This window comes from Cicer arietinum, chromosome 3 (assembly GCF_000331145.2).
Source record: "Cicer arietinum cultivar CDC Frontier isolate Library 1 chromosome 3, Cicar.CDCFrontier_v2.0, whole genome shotgun sequence".
NCBI classification, from domain to species: domain Eukaryota; kingdom Viridiplantae; phylum Streptophyta; class Magnoliopsida; order Fabales; family Fabaceae; genus Cicer; species Cicer arietinum.
The window spans coordinates 71,703,182-71,722,579 of NC_021162.2; the positions used below are offsets into that span (position 1 = coordinate 71,703,182).

At 32.7% G+C, this 19,398-nt stretch overlaps 2 protein-coding genes across 7 annotated transcripts in view; one reads left to right on the top strand and one right to left on the bottom strand.

Annotated features, from left to right (window-relative positions):
- The first annotated feature begins 855 nt into the window (after window positions 1-855).
- LOC101500728 (growth-regulating factor 4) lies at window positions 856-4,682 on the top strand. Its single transcript, XM_004494093.4, has 4 exons — window positions 856-1,181; window positions 1,374-1,556; window positions 2,142-2,445; window positions 4,044-4,682. Exons 1-4 carry the CDS (start codon window positions 968-970, stop codon window positions 4,513-4,515), a joined length of 1,173 nt encoding a protein of 390 aa, XP_004494150.1. The 5' UTR covers window positions 856-967; the 3' UTR covers window positions 4,516-4,682.
- Window positions 4,683-5,853: 1,171 nt separating this feature from the next.
- Window positions 5,854-19,398, bottom strand: part of LOC101501037 (1,4-alpha-glucan-branching enzyme 1, chloroplastic/amyloplastic) — a 22,593-nt gene continuing 9,048 nt past the window's right edge. For 4 of the 6 annotated variants that reach the window (XM_012714149.3, XM_073365637.1, XM_004494094.4 and 1 more), the window contains 15 exons: window positions 18,214-18,330; window positions 17,252-17,335; window positions 14,509-14,630; window positions 14,202-14,321; window positions 13,345-13,474; window positions 13,131-13,241; window positions 12,060-12,188; window positions 11,729-11,832; window positions 10,096-10,240; window positions 9,578-9,725; window positions 9,341-9,441; window positions 7,965-8,042; window positions 7,462-7,617; window positions 6,676-6,750; window positions 5,854-6,561 (listed from right to left, as the gene is read on the bottom strand). In XM_012714149.3, the coding sequence (XP_012569603.1) occupies window positions 6,379-6,561; window positions 6,676-6,750; window positions 7,462-7,617; window positions 7,965-8,042; window positions 9,341-9,441; window positions 9,578-9,725; window positions 10,096-10,240; window positions 11,729-11,832; window positions 12,060-12,188; window positions 13,131-13,241; window positions 13,345-13,474; window positions 14,202-14,321; window positions 14,509-14,630; window positions 17,252-17,335; window positions 18,214-18,330 (1,803 nt within the window). In that variant the 3' untranslated portion in view covers window positions 5,854-6,378. The remainder of the gene's footprint in view (window positions 6,562-6,675; window positions 6,751-7,461; window positions 7,618-7,964; window positions 8,043-9,340; window positions 9,442-9,577; window positions 9,726-10,095; window positions 10,241-11,728; window positions 11,833-12,059; window positions 12,189-13,130; window positions 13,242-13,344; window positions 13,475-14,201; window positions 14,322-14,508; window positions 14,631-17,251; window positions 17,336-18,213; window positions 18,331-19,398) is intronic. The other 2 variants (XM_073365639.1, XM_073365638.1) reach the window with 1 other exon arrangement.

Here is a 19,398-nt window from a genome sequence, read left to right on the forward strand (position 1 = left end):
CCTCGAGAGTTGTATTTCCTAAGCAAAAGCACAAAGACAAAAACCGCAGGTTCTTTTATCTCTTACTATATATTATTTTATTATTTCTAAGCTCTTCTTTTTCTCTCAACTGTCTTGTCTCACTGTCTTTTCTCAAGTGCTCTAACCCTTCCCCACTTTCTTCAAAAACAAACTTTGCAGGCTTTTCTGTCAGAACCCCCTAACTCTCAACCATTCTATTTTTCATTTTATTTTGTTTAATATTTAACTCATTTGTTATAGTTTTTTTTTTAAATTAACGAAAAATAGAAGCTGTATCTGCGGAAGTAATTTTTTATAAATAATTAATAATTAAAATATTTATTTTTAAAATGTATTAAAAACAAATTTTTCGTTTAAAACAATTATTTTCTATTTTTGAAAAATATAAATAAACAAATAATTTTTTTCAAAAATAATAAATTCAATTTAATTTTTTTTTAAAACTAAAATTTGTATTAATTTTTTATTATATAAAAAGATCATATATTATTAATTCATAATGGACTGCATAACAATAAAGTGTATATTATGAGCAACATGCTCAATAATATCAATATTAAAAGATTAAGAGACATTGTTAACTTCACGCAGTAAAAAACAGACTAAAACTGTGTTTGATAATATAGTTTATCTGATAATAATAATTTGATAATAATAATTTATAATATTTTTTATAAACTAGTTTGAAGTGACTTATAAATTTATAATTTATTTATTTCCTTCAATTTTAGCTTCATTATTGTATATCATATTATTTTTTATATTTATTTATGTTTGAGAGCAAGAGGTATCTGGCAAAGATATAAAGAAAGGTGTAGAAAAAGCTTTTTACATACAGTACTTGGTTTTTACACATCCAACACAACACAACACAAAGACACACCTAACCAAGTTAATACTGTAGTATACCAAAAGCAACTATTCAAGTTTCTCTCTCTCTCTCTCCATGGACTTTGATCTGAAACAATGGAGAAACCAGCATGAGTCAGAGGAACAACAACATCATTCTACAAAGATGCCAAAACTTCTTCTTCACTCTGAAACTCATCAACAACAATCTTCTGTTACTCCTGCTCTCCCTTTCTTTCTAGAATCCAACAACACCAAAGTCAGCAACTTGTCAGATTCAACATTACCTTCCAACACCAACAGATTCCCCAGTAATTTACCTTTTTTTTATATTTTCTTCTCACAATACTCAGATAAAGTTTTGAGTTTGCTTAAAGCATTACTAGTTGCTTATTACTACTTTTTTGCAAGTTTTGCTTTAAAGTTACTAACTTTCTTCTTTTGGATTCAAACCCTTTTACTATATTTCTTACATTTTCCTTTTTTTTTTCTTGCTATATTAGGAATGGGAAGCCATTTTAGCTTGTCTCAGTGGCAAGAACTTGAGTTACAGGCATTGATATTCAGATACATGTTAGCTGGTGCTTCTGTTCCTACTGAACTTCTTCAACCTATCAAGAAAAGCCTTATCCATTCACCTCTTCATTTTCTTCATCACCCTCTTCAACATTTTCAACCTACACCTTGTAAGTTTCATATTCTACTTTCTCTATCACGTTTTTATTACTGCCACACACGATTTTCCATATGACATATAATCCAAAACAAAACATAAAAACATTTTTTTTTTCGTTTTTTGTGATATCATTGAATATCCTATCTCCCAACCCAAAACTTTATTTTTTTGTTTGTTTTCTACCCAAGTGTATTTTTCAACAAAGTTTACTTTTTTTTGGGGGACATGGTTATTAAATCAGCATTACAAGTAAAAGGGTAGAATATGCTATATCATTGAAGATGATTTATAGTTATTATTTTTTTTAAAATTTTAGAAAGTGATTCTCATTGGCACAAATTGGCTTCTGATTATTTTTAAAATATCTTAAAACTAATATTTGAATTACTGAGTATTATTTTTTTTTATTTTATTTATAATTTATAACAAATGACCCTGAATATAAAAAAAAAAAACAATTTTTTTTTACTATAATTTGTTCCTAAGTGTATTTTCTCAACAAAGTTTTCATTGTTTTGGACATTATTATTAAATCACCAATACAAGCAAAAGGGAATTCTTAGAAAATATTTTTATTTTGTTTGTTTTGTATTAGTGTTGCAAACAGGGTATTGGGGAAGAGGAGCCATGGATCCAGAACCTGGTCGGTGCCGGAGAACCGACGGCAAAAAGTGGCGGTGCTCGAGGGACGTGGTGGCCGGACAAAAGTATTGTGAACGTCACATGCATCGTGGTAGAAACCGTTCAAGAAAGCCTGTGGAACTTCCCACACCAACTAGTAGTGCCATTGGTGGTGGTGGTGGTGGATCTTTCTCTGCTTCTTCTTCTATTTCTTCTCAGCCTCTTACTACTTCATTCATGAAATCTCCTTTTCATCACCTCCTTCACCTTAATGAACGGTAATCTTCTTTTTCTCTTACCTTAATAGCACTCTAATGTGTAGATATTAGTACTTCTACTAGTATTTCTTTTTTGCATTAATTAAATTATAGTAATGATAATATGAAGTGTAACTAATAAATGAGTTATCAATTAATCCGTCTTGTTTGTGGTTGCGAGTTTTAAATGGAATTTATCATTGAAAACAAAGAAAGTTAAGCTCTGTTTAACTAGGTGGTATAAATGAATCAATCAAGAGTATTCAATTTCAATCTCGGATTGAAATAATCTTTAATGAAATTTAATTTATTTAACTTTTGATCGAGCTTTGTATTTCTTAACAATAGGAGGGTGAAGTTAAAAATAGTTATATATTTTTGTAGAAGTGGTGAGTTGCTATCATTATTTATTTGTGTGAACTTGATTTTTTATTAATGACAAAGACTTACAACTAACTTGTTATTCTGAGTATACATGTTAAGGAAATTAAATATATAAATATCATCTTAAAAAAAGTTGTATATTCAAATCTTTAGCTATACCCCTTAGTGGGACACCATTTACTCTAACAATTTTTTTATATGATTCTTGTTTTTAAGATGGGTTGATTGACCTTTAAAAAGTATGTTTGAATTCGATGTACGACCACCAAATGAACAAATAATGTAAGGAGATGTAATTTGGTTGAACAATGTGATTTGACTTGATACCTAACTAGGATACGGACCCCCAAAGAGGGAGCATATGTCTCATTGCTTGGGAAATAATGAAGCTTTGGATTGTGGGCACCAATAATCCCCAACCGTTTCTTTCTTAAACTATCATCAATCATGTCGTCCTTATGAATAGTGATTATAATTGGGTCTAAACTTCATCATACAAATTCATTTTTGCAGTCTTTAGGCCTAACTTAATTTTAAGATGGTGTTTTAATTATATCTTTTTAATTTTTTTATGGTCAAGTTGTTAAAATCTTTCTTAGATTTATTGGACACCAGTTATCAATACCTTTCAAAATCTCTAACCATGAAATTATATTTTTTTTAGTTGATTTAGATCAATTTCTAAGAACAACTTATTTTTATATTAGACAAAAGTTAAGGAGACAGGAAAAATGAATTAGATTTCTAATTTTGGCATTTGTAACACACTTAATTATGAAATTAGACAAGAATTTTATAATTCTAATTTAATATTTTATTAATAATTTATTTGTCTTAGTAGTGTTACAAAGTAATTTTGTTGGTACGCTGTGGAAGTAACCATGACATCTTCCTATAAAAATAATTTGTTAATAAGTGTTCTATTAAAGGATTCCAATTAAGATAATTATTTTCTATTGAAAAAATAATATATATTAATTTACAATATATTGAATATACAACTTTCGATTAACACTTATTGTTTTGGACTTATTAAACAAAGCCTTAATATTTTATTATTATTATTATTATTATTATTATTATTATTATTATTATTATTATTATTATTATTATTATTATTATTATATAATTTTGTGGACAATGTTTTTTTCCTTATGATGTCCTTACTTTGTCAAAAAAGAATGGTGTCCTTACTTAAACATTTATGCTGTCTCATATTGGTGGGTCCTATGCAGTCCCTCTGGGACCAAGAATGAAGACAAGAGGATCTTATTTGAAAGCGAAGATCATGTGGGTGGGGATGGAAGATCAGGTACCCAAATGCTAAGACATTTTTTTGATGATTGGCCACGATCACTCCAAGAATCTGACAATGCTGAAAACAATGTTGGGTCATCCACATGCCTCTCAATTTCAATGCCAGGAAATAACAACACTTCTTCTTCAGATGTGTCATTGAAATTGTCCACTGGCTATGGAGAAGAACCATGTCCAAGAAATGAGAATGTGGGCCTAGAAAATGATAACCAACAATTGCAATTGAATTGGGCCGGAGGGTGGAATTCGACTAATAATCAAGTGGCTTCAATGGGTGGACCACTAGCAGAAGCATTTAGATCATCTACTTCAACTTCTTCTTCACCTACTAGTGTTTTACATCAATTGCCTCGTTCTTCCGGTTCTGAGACTAGCTACATTAGTACCTAAGTTTAGTAGTTGGTACTTTTTAAATTAAATTAACTTGTGTTTTCTTTTGGGGGGTTTGTTTCCACTTTTGTAGAATTGTTGGACCACGTATCCCATTTGTATCAACCTTATGAATTTTGTTTGTTGTTGACTTGTTGTTGGGGAATGGAAGGGATATTGTTGGCTTATGTTTATTTACATTTTTTTTTGTTGACAAATTTATGTACATTTGATTAACTTGTAGTTAAATTAATTCATTTCCTAAAATCAATGTTATATACACTCCACCTAATTACTAAACACACCATACCGGACATAATTATATGAGCGGCAAGCGTAGAATTATAGATGAATATCAACACAAAGATTATGTTTTTTTTTTAACTCTAGAGGAATGAGGTTCTAGTAATTCTCAATTACAATAAAGTCCAATTAAAAATTATTTTGAGATGAAATTTATGTTGAAGAGTTGGGTTTTGTAGGAAAATAAAGGTGAATGTTTATTTTCAGTTTTAAAATTAATTATTTTTTTTCTTTCTATAGTTGGTTAAATGACATTGAAATTTTATGTGATTATGTAATTTCTTCAACTTTTTTACATGTGATCCTCTATCATGTAATTTTTTCATTTTTTATACGACCTGTAAAATTGAACTCTCAAACAAGCCTTGAATTTCTTTTATTACAAAATGATGACACCAATGAATGTCCTAAAGATATTTTGATTAAAGACTCTCTATTGAGAATACAAATTAAGCATTTATCAATTTAAATTAATGCATAAGTTTTTTTTTATACCAAGTTATATCTTTTGATTCTTAATTAAGATTTTAAAGATACTTGTTACTATCTTCCTTTTAAAACAGCAAGGACCAATAAAAAACATTTTTCTCAGTCTCTAAAAGCAAATACCTGTGTATGTAAAGATCAAAATCATATATTTTTTTGACAATAATTTTAATATATCTAAACAACATAAAATTGAATAGATAAGTTTTATGTTAATCTTATAGTGAATTTTTAAATATAGTAACCTGACAAACGTGCTATTTAAACATTATAGTGTCCTACCTAAGTATTGACGCTCACAGTAATATCAATAAATAATTTAAGATTTCTTTTAATAAAATAATAAGAATCAAAATCGGATAAAGGATAAATAAGAAAAACAAATTGAATTTAAGTTTTATGAAAGAGAGAGAATTTCAGAAGTGAATTATTACTACTTTTTTGTTGGCAACCCATTTAATGAAAAAAATCGAAAAGTGATTCAAACTCATATTCCCGATCAATTCAACTTTAATTGAATCTCGTTTACTACTACTACTGTAATATATTTAATAGTACACACATGATAAATGGAGGCGAGAGTTATACCATTTATACTAAGGCAATTATTATTATTATTTTCACCGTGTACAATTTACTTCTTTTAGTACGGCTCTAGCTCTATTGCTACTATGGCTCAACCTTTAACTCTGAAGCAGATACTATATATAAGTCCTCCCGCAAAATTTTCCAGGGTAAAGGTCTACGCACTTATGAAGTTTGATAGGTGCACAGAAACGGTGGATCTGACTCGTGGACTGAACTTTTGTCGTTTCACATTCTTCACACGCCATGCAACTTGTGCATGTTAAACCTTAAAATTTAAAAACAGAAAGCTTGGTGTGCTATACATAATTTACCTACCAAGGTACATGTACAAACACTTGGACTTTATTCTGCTGCCCCACTAAATATTAACTAGCGCTCCACATATTTTGGTTGAATTCTGCTTTACTGTTTCATAGCCTGTTAAATTACCATCATTTGGTTGGCTAGTTTGACTTGATTGCATCAGTGCCATTATGCAATTGTTCTATTTATCCCAGAAATTTGTCATCAGGGTTCAACTTCGACTGACTGTTCAATTTCAACTGGCTGTTCAACTTCAACTGGCTGTTCAACTTCAACTGACTGTTCAACGGGCTCTGAATCAACTCCATCTACAAGGGCATAAACCACTGCTGTTCTACAAGGTGCATACACGAGGAAAGATCGAGGCCGGTCATCATACCATCCTTCCTGTAAAATTATCCACGAGAATCCAAAGAGTTTGTTAATTCTACCGGCAGAAGCCAAAACGGAAAAACCATGACAGCAAGAATGTAAAGAAAAGAAAAAACAGAAGTCCCTTACAGAGGTGAAGTACTCAGCAGTATGATTGATCCTATTGAAGCCACCAAACAAGGCATCATCTGAATCCAAGACAATCTGGAAAAAAGGAAAAGCATAATCCACCAATACAAGGTTAAACATATCCCCAAACATTGGAACAGAAACGAAAAGTAGAATCAGTATGGACCATTATACAATCATTGATATCACCATCAGAAGCAGTCCTGTATCAAAAAGAAGATATGCTCTATAGAGAAAAAATGAATTCAGTAATGATGTGCATTTCACTTTCAAAATAAGAAAGAATATTAAGCCTATGTATGGTTCTACGTTTGGAGCAGCCAAAATTGATTCTAGAGGTGTAAAATGATTTTGACATGTTTGATTTCTCTCAAATAAAATTGATTTTCCCTCTAGAATTGATTCTAATTTGAAGCTAGGATTTGTAAGTTTTAAGTGTAGACATGATTTTTACACTGAAATTTATTGTTCAACCCACTTTTACGCAAATATATCCAAACATAAACCACTTTACACTTATCTCACTTTTAAGTAAAATCAATGTTACAAAATCAATTCATTCAAACCAATTTTTGTCATAGAAAACCAAACATGCACTTTACTTGGTTCACTTGAGGGTTTTGGAATTACTTAATCCAAATATTGCGCTTTGCTGAATTGAACTAGACACGTAATGAAACGGATGTTTCTTAAATTCTTAGGATGAAATAACAGACGGTAACTTTGCATTGTTATAAAAGACTTCTATTGTCACCACTTGGCAGAGTAATAATACATAGATATTACCTTATATTTCCCTGGCATTAAACAGCCAACTCGGTAATCTGAATAACTGTTGGTCCAATGAAAATTGAATACAAAGACCAGGTTGTCCCTTTCGAAGATTATAACTTTATCACCTTCATTTTTCCGTGAAATATATTGGTGCTCAGAAGTCATGAACTGCATCAAAGGTAAGTACAGTTAGCTTTCCTTAACTGCTTAGTTATCAAAAACCAAAAAACATATTGACCGCTGAACCTAGGTTGAATACTATATCTGTTCTCTAATAAAAGTTTTAACAAATAAGTTGCATAACCATGCAGGTAGAGCTTGTCTTGAAATGAATAGAAAACAAGTCTGTTTCACAAAGTGTCAGATTATAGCTATTCAAAACCAACTTCTACAAGTTATCTCCAAATCCAATGATGAGCAATAAACATCAAATCACATGTAGATATGAAAGAAAATTTTTTAGTAGGCATTTCATTGACAAATAAAATAGTAGGGGACAAAAAATGAAGACTTACACCATAACTTTCTTCTAGATGCTGCATAGCTTGATCAAATTCTTGCATTCCATGATATCTTAGATATTCTGCATCCCCCTGATTAAGCAACATAGAAGATGATTTTTGTAGCCTTTGGACTAATCTAATGCCTTGGTAAGTTTTTCTTTTTATTTTTTCCTAGATATGTACATGTACTTTAATGCTGAATGTCAAAGCAATTTAGATAATAACAACACATTTTAATTGCACAACGATTGTGCTTTTAGTTCTATATTTATGTACCCTTTCCTACATTGTGCTTTTAGTTCCATGTGTCCATTTTCTAGCAAAGTAGCAACATTGTTTGAGTTTCATGTCATGTGAAAAATTTCAACATTTCATCTGTCTTGTCATCTGAATTACAGACACCACAAACTTGCATCTGCAATATCTAGTCACATGTGCTAGTTTATTCCTTACTTTATGTATTTCAACAATTCATATATATCATCTTTCTTTAGTAACTCCAATACTAAAATTGCAAAGTGAACTTCTGGAAATCCAAATCATGCATTTATTTCATAGCAATGTAAGATAACAAGAACAACCGAGATCAGCAAAGATGCTGCAGAAAGAGATCACACTTTTGCTTATTTTCATGCTCGAGACAATTAAAACAGAGACAAAACAAATAATTGTATCCTAGAGGATGACTAGCTAAGTAGGCAAATGAGGAGCTAAATGCACGAAGAACTATGCACTCAAGACAAACTAACTATCGCCATCAAAGAAAATATAAGTGGAAAGTCATACAAAAGGAACTAAAAAGGCAAATCATGATAAAAATCTACATCATGAATTTATAAGCAAAATAAATCCCAACACAAAGGCTAATCCCTGTGGGTATTGTTTACTCAATATATCATGTTCTAGCACAATCTCAGAAATTAAATCAGTGTAATCAAATTCATAACGAATGAGAATGCGAGGGATCAATTTTGAGAACACAATCTTTGCAGTTTTTTGTGTGTAAAAACTTGTTTCTGATGATAGGGGTTTGGGGCTATAACAGGTCAATCACATACACGCATGTTAAATGGCCAGGGATAGAGTATGCCTATTCCGCAGCACAAAAATTGGAAAAAATTATTACACATTCTCTGGTTCCATTGAGACAAAGTTTATAAGAATTGAAAAAGTAAATGTATGTGGCCCTCATTCTTCTAATCTACTTGAGACATGTATGCAAATGATATCTACAGTAAGCTTTTATAATTACAGCAATAAGGATCAAACATATTTCACCACAAAAGTAGTTCCCAACTAACTGAAACCCCATAACAACAAACTGTGGGAATATAGAGTAGTAATTGCACAAGTTGTTAATGAACTTAATGACAGAACGAGAAACTTACCAAGTCAAATCTACGTCTACATTTATCAAAACTGTTGTTATTCCCGGGAACTACTACGCCATTAGGAAGATGTTGCTCACCCCTTGGAAAATCAATCCACTCTGAACAGAACAATAATAAATATCAACCTTAAGTTATCATCAATTTGGTAACACCAAATCCAACAACTTCTCAAATTGTCAAATAATTATGATTCTCTTATTAAATAGTGACAAGAATTAAGTCAAATATAATTACCAGGATGGCCGAATTCATTTCCCATAAAATTCAAATACCCTTCACCACCAAGGCCCATAGTAATAAGCCTAATCATTTTGTGTAATGCAATACCACGATCTATTAGAGGAGTAGATGGTCTGTCTAAAGCCATGAAGTCATACATATCCTGATGCAGCCAACAGAATATAAGTAAAATGTAAATGTCCAGTGGCAAACTACAGCAATTCCAATTCATAATGCAAAAGCAAGCATCCTTAATGATTTGACAGAAGCTATGTAAGAACCTAAGGAATTCAAGAAACGGCCATAGAATCAACGGATGCCTAAGCCGCAACAATACTCATCTCCATAATTACAGAGGCTGATTGAAAATGCATACGAGAAGTTTTCACAAGTTTTATAATAGTCAAGAAAATTTTATGTATATGCTACAAAAAATAACTTCACTGAAGCAGGCAGTTTCAAATGGAGAAACTCAACTCCCAATCTCTTAAGAGAAAAATAAGAGATACACCACATATTTAAGAGCTTCACACCTTGTCCATCAACCAAAATGCTAGTGTCTTGTCACCAACCAAGGCTTGGTCATGACTTTCAGCATAAGCCACACATTTTTCCAGCCATCTTCTGTTTGTTAGTGTGTGGACTATATCACCCATTCTCCAGTCTTCATCTTTTTTCCTACATAAAAAAGATAAGGCTGAAATTTAACGTGATTTTTTTCCCACACTAATAGCAAATACCAAGAATGAATGACAATGGTCTATGCTGGAGAGTTATAGCAAGGGGCTTCATCGGATATAGGATTTGATTTGAATTATAATTTGCAACAAAATAACACAATTAGATGTAGGTTTTAATTGACAGTTGTGACATTGTGATACAGTAAATGTTGTATCTCTCTCGATGCAAATAATTAGATAATACACTACCAATAGGGGTGGGGATAGGCTGGACCGAGCTAGACTTTGCTAGGCCTGAGCCTGGCTTGTCAAAAATTTAAGGCCTAAGTCTGGCCTGTGGCCTGTCATAGACTTACTTTTTAAGCCTGAGTCTGGCCTGATAGAAGTCTAGTATGACCTATTAGCCTACTTAAAAACCTATTTCATTTTAACATTTTTAAATAAGTAATCAAACATATCTTTAAATAGATAAACGAGTTAATATATCAATGAAATTAAGTTCTATTTTGATATTTAACATCACATTTTAAAAAATATGACTTTATATACATTATACCTAAATTATATTTCATAATAATACATTTAAATATGTCAAAAACTAAATGAAGTTAATATACGTAAATTACTAAAAGTTGAATATATAACAAAAAGATCAAAATTTAATATAATAATTATAGTAGTAAAAAAATATTATTTATATTTATTTAAATAGATCTGCCTAATAGGCCTAAAAGACTTATTATGTGGCCTGTAGCCTGGTCTTTTTAACTAAATAGGCTTTTTTAGAAGTCTTGACCTTATCTGTTAAGAAAAAAGTCTGGCCCGGACCTGACGTAGGCGAGGCCGTAGGCCCCTGTCGATCGGCTTGGCCTATTCCCATCCCTAACTACCAATAAGTATACTTTTAAAACTGGCATCTCAGAGCTCCATCTTCCTAACAATAACATATTATATATGCATGCTATTAACTGATGAAACGAAAACCCATGTCATACCTGATTTGCTTATTCTATTGAACATATATAATTTTTTTGGGCTCATGAATGCAAATTGGAGAGACATAAGAATTTTATATCTAATTACAATTTACCTAACATTTTATATTTGATGAAGATTGATAAAACAATGAACATAGAGTACCCCTCTAGGGTAGAGTACTTCACTGACTTAGTTTTTCTATTCTGCATCACCAATTTGCATTGGCTTTAACCTAAAAGTTATTTGTAGTCCAATAGCAATAAAGGGTTGAATACATATTACCCCATTATTAGTCTTTCTTTAGGGTCATTTTTTATTTTTATATTTCTGCTGCACCATGTCGTGGCTCTTTCATGATTTGACACAAGGATAGAAAATTCCATAACAAGAAAGTCCATTTCACACAAATGCCTTATATTTGTAATTATAGCTATCCATAAACAAAATTATTTGAAAGAAAACATAATATGCTGTATTTGCACTCCAGAATAAGAATAAAAAAGATTACTTGAGAAGCTCAATCCACTTGTCTGCAATGGCCATATGCAAGCGATAGTTAAAGCCAATCCCACCATCTTGCGTCGGAACACAGAATGTTGGCATTCCACTCACCTGGAAATGAAAACAAAATTGTAACATCAACTGCCCAGTTTTCATTGAGTTACTTAGAGGGTGTTCAAACACCATACTATCTTTTAGTTCTTTACAACAGTTACTGAACCATCTAGAAAAATTAAGCATGGAGAGACAATAAAATTTATGAGATGAGTTGCTCAACTCCTAATAGAGGATAAATGAAGTATAACTGAAATAGCATTAAATTTGAGAGAACAACATACATCTTCACCAATTGTAACAGCCTCAGGGAAGAGCCCATGAATGAGATCGTTTACCAGCATCAGGTAAACCACAGCATCAACATCAGTTGCAAAACCAAAATACTCGTTGTAGTTTCCAGTAAAAGATACCTGGAAAAAAGAGTGAAGATTGAGAAAGAATCCTATATCTGATTAAATGGGAACCCTTTTCTTCAAAGGATAACTACAGTAGAACTTTAATATATGTCAACATTTATTTTGACTTTGTTTCCTTTCCTTCTTTTTCTTTATCCACTTCTTTTTGTCCTTTCCTATCTCATTATCTGTATTGAGGTATCTATTTCTATCAGAGATCGTATTGTTGTCAACAAGGGGCCTAGATCATTTTTTCTATAGTAAACCGGCTTTAGATTATATGTTATCATAAAAATTGAGAAAATAATTTAAAACGCAAAATCAGCTGTTTAAAAATATAGTATTCAATTCAATTTTTCTGACTGTTGCTATCGTCCTTTACAGGGTATCAGATACTGTATATCCTGAGTTTGTTTATGAGATTTGCCTGTGGGTAGGAGAACTCCTTGTTCTCCGATCAATATACTTTTAATTACAAAAAAAAAAACTGTATGCTACTTAGACCAATGTTTCAGTGCTCCACTTAATTTGAAGCGTGGGGTGGAAGCTGGTAGAGGAGAACCTAAAGTGTCAACTCTAATATTGAACAATTTTCAATTATCAAGCAGGTTACACTTATGGTTATCATGCATTGGTGCATGTATTTAGATCCATCAAGCTGTAAAATTATCATTCAAAAATTTTTTGCGCGAAAGAAGAAAATTTAGAGGAAAGAAGTGCAGTAGGAGGATAGAGCTACGACGAAAGAGCGTAAGGAAACAAACAGGACAATAAAACAATCAGGCTACTCAATTCTCTGCAATGTTCTGATAATACAAAATGGTAATTTAAGATTTCAACCCTTTTGTCTTAACTTGGAAATACCATAATCCACAATGACTAAGTACGAATGCAGCCAAGTTATTTTAGAATACCATGAAATTTAAAGAGCAGACACAAAAATCAACTAGAGTGTACCTGCAGCCCATGATGAGTGTACATCATTGATGTGACACCATCAAATCGAAACCCATCAAACTTATATTCATCCAGCCACCATCTTGCATTTGAAAGTAGATACCTTAGAACCTAATTAAGAAAATATGTCACTATCGACCAGAAGGGTATGGAAGAATCATGATTGAAAAATATATTCCGAACAATGTCAATGAACTCTGGGAATAGCACTTACTTCCCAGCTTCCATAGTTAAAAAGGCGAGAATCCCACATCCAATGATAACCCCGTGACCCAGGATGGAAGTAATGACCATCAGTTCCATCAAACATGTTCAGGCCATCCAATGTATTATTTGATGCATGGCTACATTCATCAGATATTGGTAATCAGGTCTAAGCAGCAGATTAAATACCATCAATAAGATATTGCATGTACTATCATTCATGCAATGATACCTGATGATAAGGTTTAAAAATAAGAACTAGAGATGTGTTAATAATAGGCCTTCAATTGTGAAGACTTATTCTAGGAAGAAGCCCACAAATTTAAATGGGCCTGAGGAAAAACTTTTTAAATTATGTAATTAGAAATTAAAGAGGAAGGGAAAGTAGGGGACATTCAGTTATTTTTGTCTTGGTTGGTTGGGAGAGACTAGGCTCTCTAACTCCTAGAGTGCAGCCGCCAAGACGTCAACTCTCAAGTGCGTTGCAAAGATAGGGACTCAGATATTATGGGTGCCTAAGTCCCACATCAAGTAGTATGGAATGTTAATTGGCTTGGTTCAAACCCCTTGATAGCTAGCTTTTAAGGGAGGGTTCCCCAAGTTCTAAGATACCTCCTCAGATCTTGATTATAAGCAAAAATTTAATAAAATGCAATTAACCTTCTTGATCTCATAAAAAATATAAGTGCATTTTCAAAAGTATCCTTCATGAGAACTTGTTCCAAAAGAGTCGTTGAAAAATAATACTTATATTAATTGAAGGGTATTTTAGGATAAACACCATTACATAGGAAGGGAGTACTTATCAAGATATTTCCAGGAAAAAGAAAAGAATATATAGCGTGTAAGGTATAAAATTAACATTACCTATGTACTATATCCATCAGAACAAGCAGACCTAGTTCGTGGGCTCTGTCTATCAGAGACTTAAGATCTTCTGGTGTTCCGAACCGACTGCTAGGTGCAAAGAAATTAGTAACATGGTACCTGCATGATCATGTAGAACAACATTTCTTAAAGTCAGGCCATCAATTTTTGGAGGGAAACACTAAAGCACTAAGATACAACAAAACGGCCTGTTATTCTTTCAATCACATTGGAACTATCAGCATTTTGGGAGAGGTGATTTTTTTTTAATGATAATAACATTGGATAGGCACTCTAGAAGAGTTACCCAAAGCTAGCATAGTAAGAATGTTCTTGGATAGCCATAATTTGGACAGCATTATAACCAAGCTTTTTAATGCGAGGTAGTACATCATCTCTAAAATTGGCATATGTGTTAATTTTTGGTTCCTGCACCACATGGTTCAAAAGCATTATTAGTAACAGAAAAAAACACTAAAGCTCTAAATAGACAGTTCATTCAACTTCATAATTTACTTTGTTATTATGCAAAATATTCTGTATTTAAATCTGAAAGACACCGATTAGGCGTTGGTAACTTTCACGGAGTTTATCAAGAAGTTGGTTTTGCAGCATGCATCCTAGCTTGCCAAAATAAAGGAGAGAATAGCAACAACGGAAGTCAAGAAGTTGATCCAGAAATGGATGAAGAAACAAAGACTTAACTGGGACAAGGATCATAGCAACGATAGAAGGAAATAAGAGGGGGTAATCAAATCTCTTTCAGTTAGAAAACGCAACAAAGGAAGCCCAAAGACGAGTGGGTAGGGTTGCAAATGGGTCAAGAAAGTAGAATTATCGATTTTCAAGGGTGCTGATCTAATTGGGTGGATTGCAAGGGCTCCAGAGTTCTTTGAGGTGAACAAATTCATCCCACATAAAAATTTGGCTTGCGTTTGTAAGCATGGAAGGGGCATCAGTCCACTTGCTCAATTTTTGGCGCCAGAAGAATCTGGGAAGCAACGGGGATCTTTTACAACTGCCTTGATTCAAATATTTGGTCAACGAAATAGAGACATTGTGTTTGAGAGATTGGCAACAATTAAGCAGAAGGAATCGGTTGAAAAATTAGGGCTCAAAATCTGGTGGCTCAAGAAGTGTTCTAAACTTCTCAAACCACACTCTTGGTGCCTATTTTAACAGGTGCTATTCCCCATAAATCACTATGGATCATGTCAAAAGGTTGATTTACATTTGTTTGATGAATTGGAAATGGTAGAATTTTACTTTTCCCCAGTTTATAAGAAATGTAATCAAATTGAATAGCCCTAAGAGATGGGGACTTTTTATTGCCAAGAACTGCAGATTTCATCAAGTCATAAAGGACATTTGAGTTTGGATGACCAAGACGCTTATGCCATGTTTGGAAATTAACAATTGCAGAATTACAAGAAATAAAAGGCATAAAAGAACATGGGGACATCAGTGAATAAAGAGGAAAAAGGCGTCTAAATTTAGGCCCCGCCGCGATCATCTTCCATGATTGTTGATCCTGCACAAGACAACCAGATTTTGAGAATTCAACTCTACAATCATTGTCAACTAATTGACCAACTGAAATAAGATTAATAGTAAGACCAGGGAACATAAACATCGGTGAGAGATGAAGAAATATCACCAATTTCTATAATAGGAAAACTGTTTCCATCAGCAGTTTGTATTTGGAAATTACTAGAGTAACTTGTAACGTTGATAAGGGAAGCAACATTATGGAGCAATAGCTCGGTTCATGAGATTGGACCTTCGTCCCTCAAAATCATACCTCAATTTCATCAAAAATTGATCACGTTTGGTAATCTCGTGAACTTTTAGCATAGTAATTTGCCCTTCACTTGACAAATCTTTATAGACAATGTCAGTGTATTCAGCCCAAAGATTCATAAAATGAGAATAAAATTTAGAAATGGAAAGACTTTCCTGTTGGAAAATTGCGATTTCATGTTCTAGATGGAACTGCCGAGAAACATTATCTTGTCTGTATATTTTCTTCAAGTAGTCCCACATCTTTGCTGACATAGCGAAAGGTCAGAGATTGAAAACGATATTAGGATCAATAGAATCTATAGTCCATGTCATAACTTGTGCATCTTTGACTTCCCATTTGGCATAGGCATCCTTCTGCGTCTTCTCAGGGGCAGAATCGGTTCCATTGACATGACCCCAAAGCTCTTTTCCTTTGACAAAAATCTGGAGCTGAAACGCCCATGTAGAGTAATTTTTTCCATTAAGACGGACAAAAAGGATATCATACTTGTTGATGAACATGATGTCGAGGGAAACAAATGAAGAGAACTTAGGAAATGTCAATGGTAAAACAGAGAATGCTGAAACAGCAGTGAAACTATGATTGTCGGCAGTGAGGAACTAAGATTTTAAGAAAAAATAGAGCAGAAACAATAAGGAAACTATGATTGATGTCGGCAAAGAACTATGATTTAAAGAAGAAAAAACAAAAAAACCGAGGAACTTAAGATTTGATTGCAGAAAACAGAGAAATCTAATTTGGATCGCAAAGGAGAGGACACCAGTCAGTAGATTAGGTCATATGGATTCCACAAACCTATCTTTTGAATAATGAAAAGAGTCACAAGACATTGGTAGAAAGGGGGCGAGACAGCTGCCTTAGCATTAATTCATGCGGTGAAGGGAGGAAGGGAGATGTTTCAAGTATGACGTTTTCTTCTGAGAAGCATTGCCCAACAATTTTTTTTATAGTAATGACTCTGGTAGGGGATGAACAAAGAGAGGAAGAAAGAGAGTTTTGCATGTGGAAGCTCCCGCCCAGATAAATATGTTCCAAAAGGTAAGAGGACAGTGCTGCCATGAACTACGAATTTGCTTGGGTGGCAAAAAAATAGTTTTACAATAAGGCAAACTTTCTGCCATTGATGATAAACATAACCAAACTTTCTGACGTAATAGATCATTGACTTCACAATAAGGCAACCAGGAAAGAGAAAAGAAAAGAATCACTTACTGACATCAAATTAGAGAAAGTAAAAAGTACGCACCGGGCTACTCATTCCAACATGTGACTCGTATATTCTAATTGATTGTGGTCTCTTTGGCTGTGGATGTTTGAAGACATATTTTTCCTGTAAAAAGAGGAAAATATAAACCACTTAACACAATAGTGCAACAATTAAGTAATTGTCACATATTATACTGAATAGCACCTAAGGTCTGTACTCTGTAGCTGTACAGATAGTGGGTACACTGTTACCAATAAATAATTACATTCATTTTCTATACAGATATATAATATATTAACAGATCTACTTCCATAATGTTCTGTGATATGCCAATTGCAAAACATAGTTAAATTAAATGTTGCAGCTTTGTCTAGTTTCTTTTGAGTCATTAATCATAATTAAGGATAGATTGTGTACATATTTTCTTTGAAGGGAAGGATTAATGGATCCTCCTAATATAAAAATTTAAAGGATAAAAAGTTAGTGGTTGATTGCTTAAAATACTATAAAGCAATCAACCTCATTGAATGTCATTTATGTATAAGTTCCCTTGAAACCACCACAAATAGATCACCAAAGAAAGGTCATGAATACAATTCTATCCTGTGACAAATGTAAGAGGGAAATGTTCTGTGATATGCCAATTGCAAAACATAGTTAAATTAAATGTTGCAGCTTTGTCTAGTTTCTTTTGAGTCATTAATCATAATTAAGGATAGATTGTGTACATATTTTCTTTGAAGGGAAGGATTAATGGATCCTCCTAATATAAAAATTTAAAGGATAAAAAGTTAGTGGTTGATTGCTTAAAATACTATAAAGCAATCAACCTCATTGAATGTCATTTATGTATAAGTTCCCTTGAAACCACCACAAATAGATCACCAAAGAAAGGTCATGAATACAATTCTATCCTGTGACAAATGTAAGCGGGAAAGAGATTTAGATTGGTAATCTCTTTTTCTATGTGTAACCTGCATAGAAGGAATATAGCATCTTACCTCCTCTGGGGGATCATAGTATATTCCATTATATGGAATTTCACCTGGAGCCTGTACAGAGAATTTGATCCAAGCAGGAATTGAGTCCTTGATCCCAGAGGGAGTATTCATGTGGATCTGCAAATATATATTTACGAAATATTTAGTTTACACTTCACAAAAATACCCTTAGGGTTAGTTCAAGGCATCAGGAAACGTTTAAAATGTATGGTCTGGCTAAATTGTTGTCCTTATTTGCTTGTTTAGGATAATAAACATTTAATAAGAGAAAGAAAGTTAAAATCTACATCAGGCAAGTATAAGATATGTCCTAGTAAAAGAAACATTTAGCACTTACTAAAAACCAAACATAAAGAGAAAGATAGATGAACTAGCCTAGCATGGCAATCTTCTTCAAAACTAGTGTGGTTTGCAAGAAAGTATGGTCCTATCAAAATAACAGCCATACTTGTATTGGACATATCTGTGTTAAACACTTCAGATACTCCAAGCTGCACTCTACAATATTTTGTTTTGTAAACTCTTATACCAATACAAAAGAGAATATCAAAACAATTGCACAAATCATACCATTTTGTCATTTTGTATTTATATAATTTTATAATTTTTTTTTTGTTTCCAGAAAATTTGAAATATCTTTTTTATGAACTTGTATAACTGGGCTCCCCTCCAGGGTCCTGAGCTTCCTATGTACAATTCCTAAAGATAACATATTTTCAATTCATCCGTAAAGAATCTAAAAAAGGAAGAAATTATACAAAACAAAATATGGAACATAGAGATGGATGGTTTCAGAAGACAATCAAACCCTAGAATAATATTATGTGTTTGTTGAATTATATTCACACAATTTAACAAACATATCTATGCATATATTCCCATTTCCCATGTCTGTCATATGGCATATTTTTGTCTCAAGTCTTATCCATGTTTCCTAGGTGGTCTGTGTAAATATGTTTTTGTCAATCACCTAGTTATACACCGATACTAGTAGCAGGATGCAATACTTTATCGATTTCTCTTTTTGGTGTTTCTAGGGTTACGTTAGCCACAACAAATGTTGGATATGCTTTGGGAAATAAGCAAGAACGATCATTGTCCCATGCTGTCCCTTATGGAATACTGTCTACTTAAGCACACGAAGACCCTCAAGGAAGAAGTTTCTCCAGAAAATTTGAAGCATCA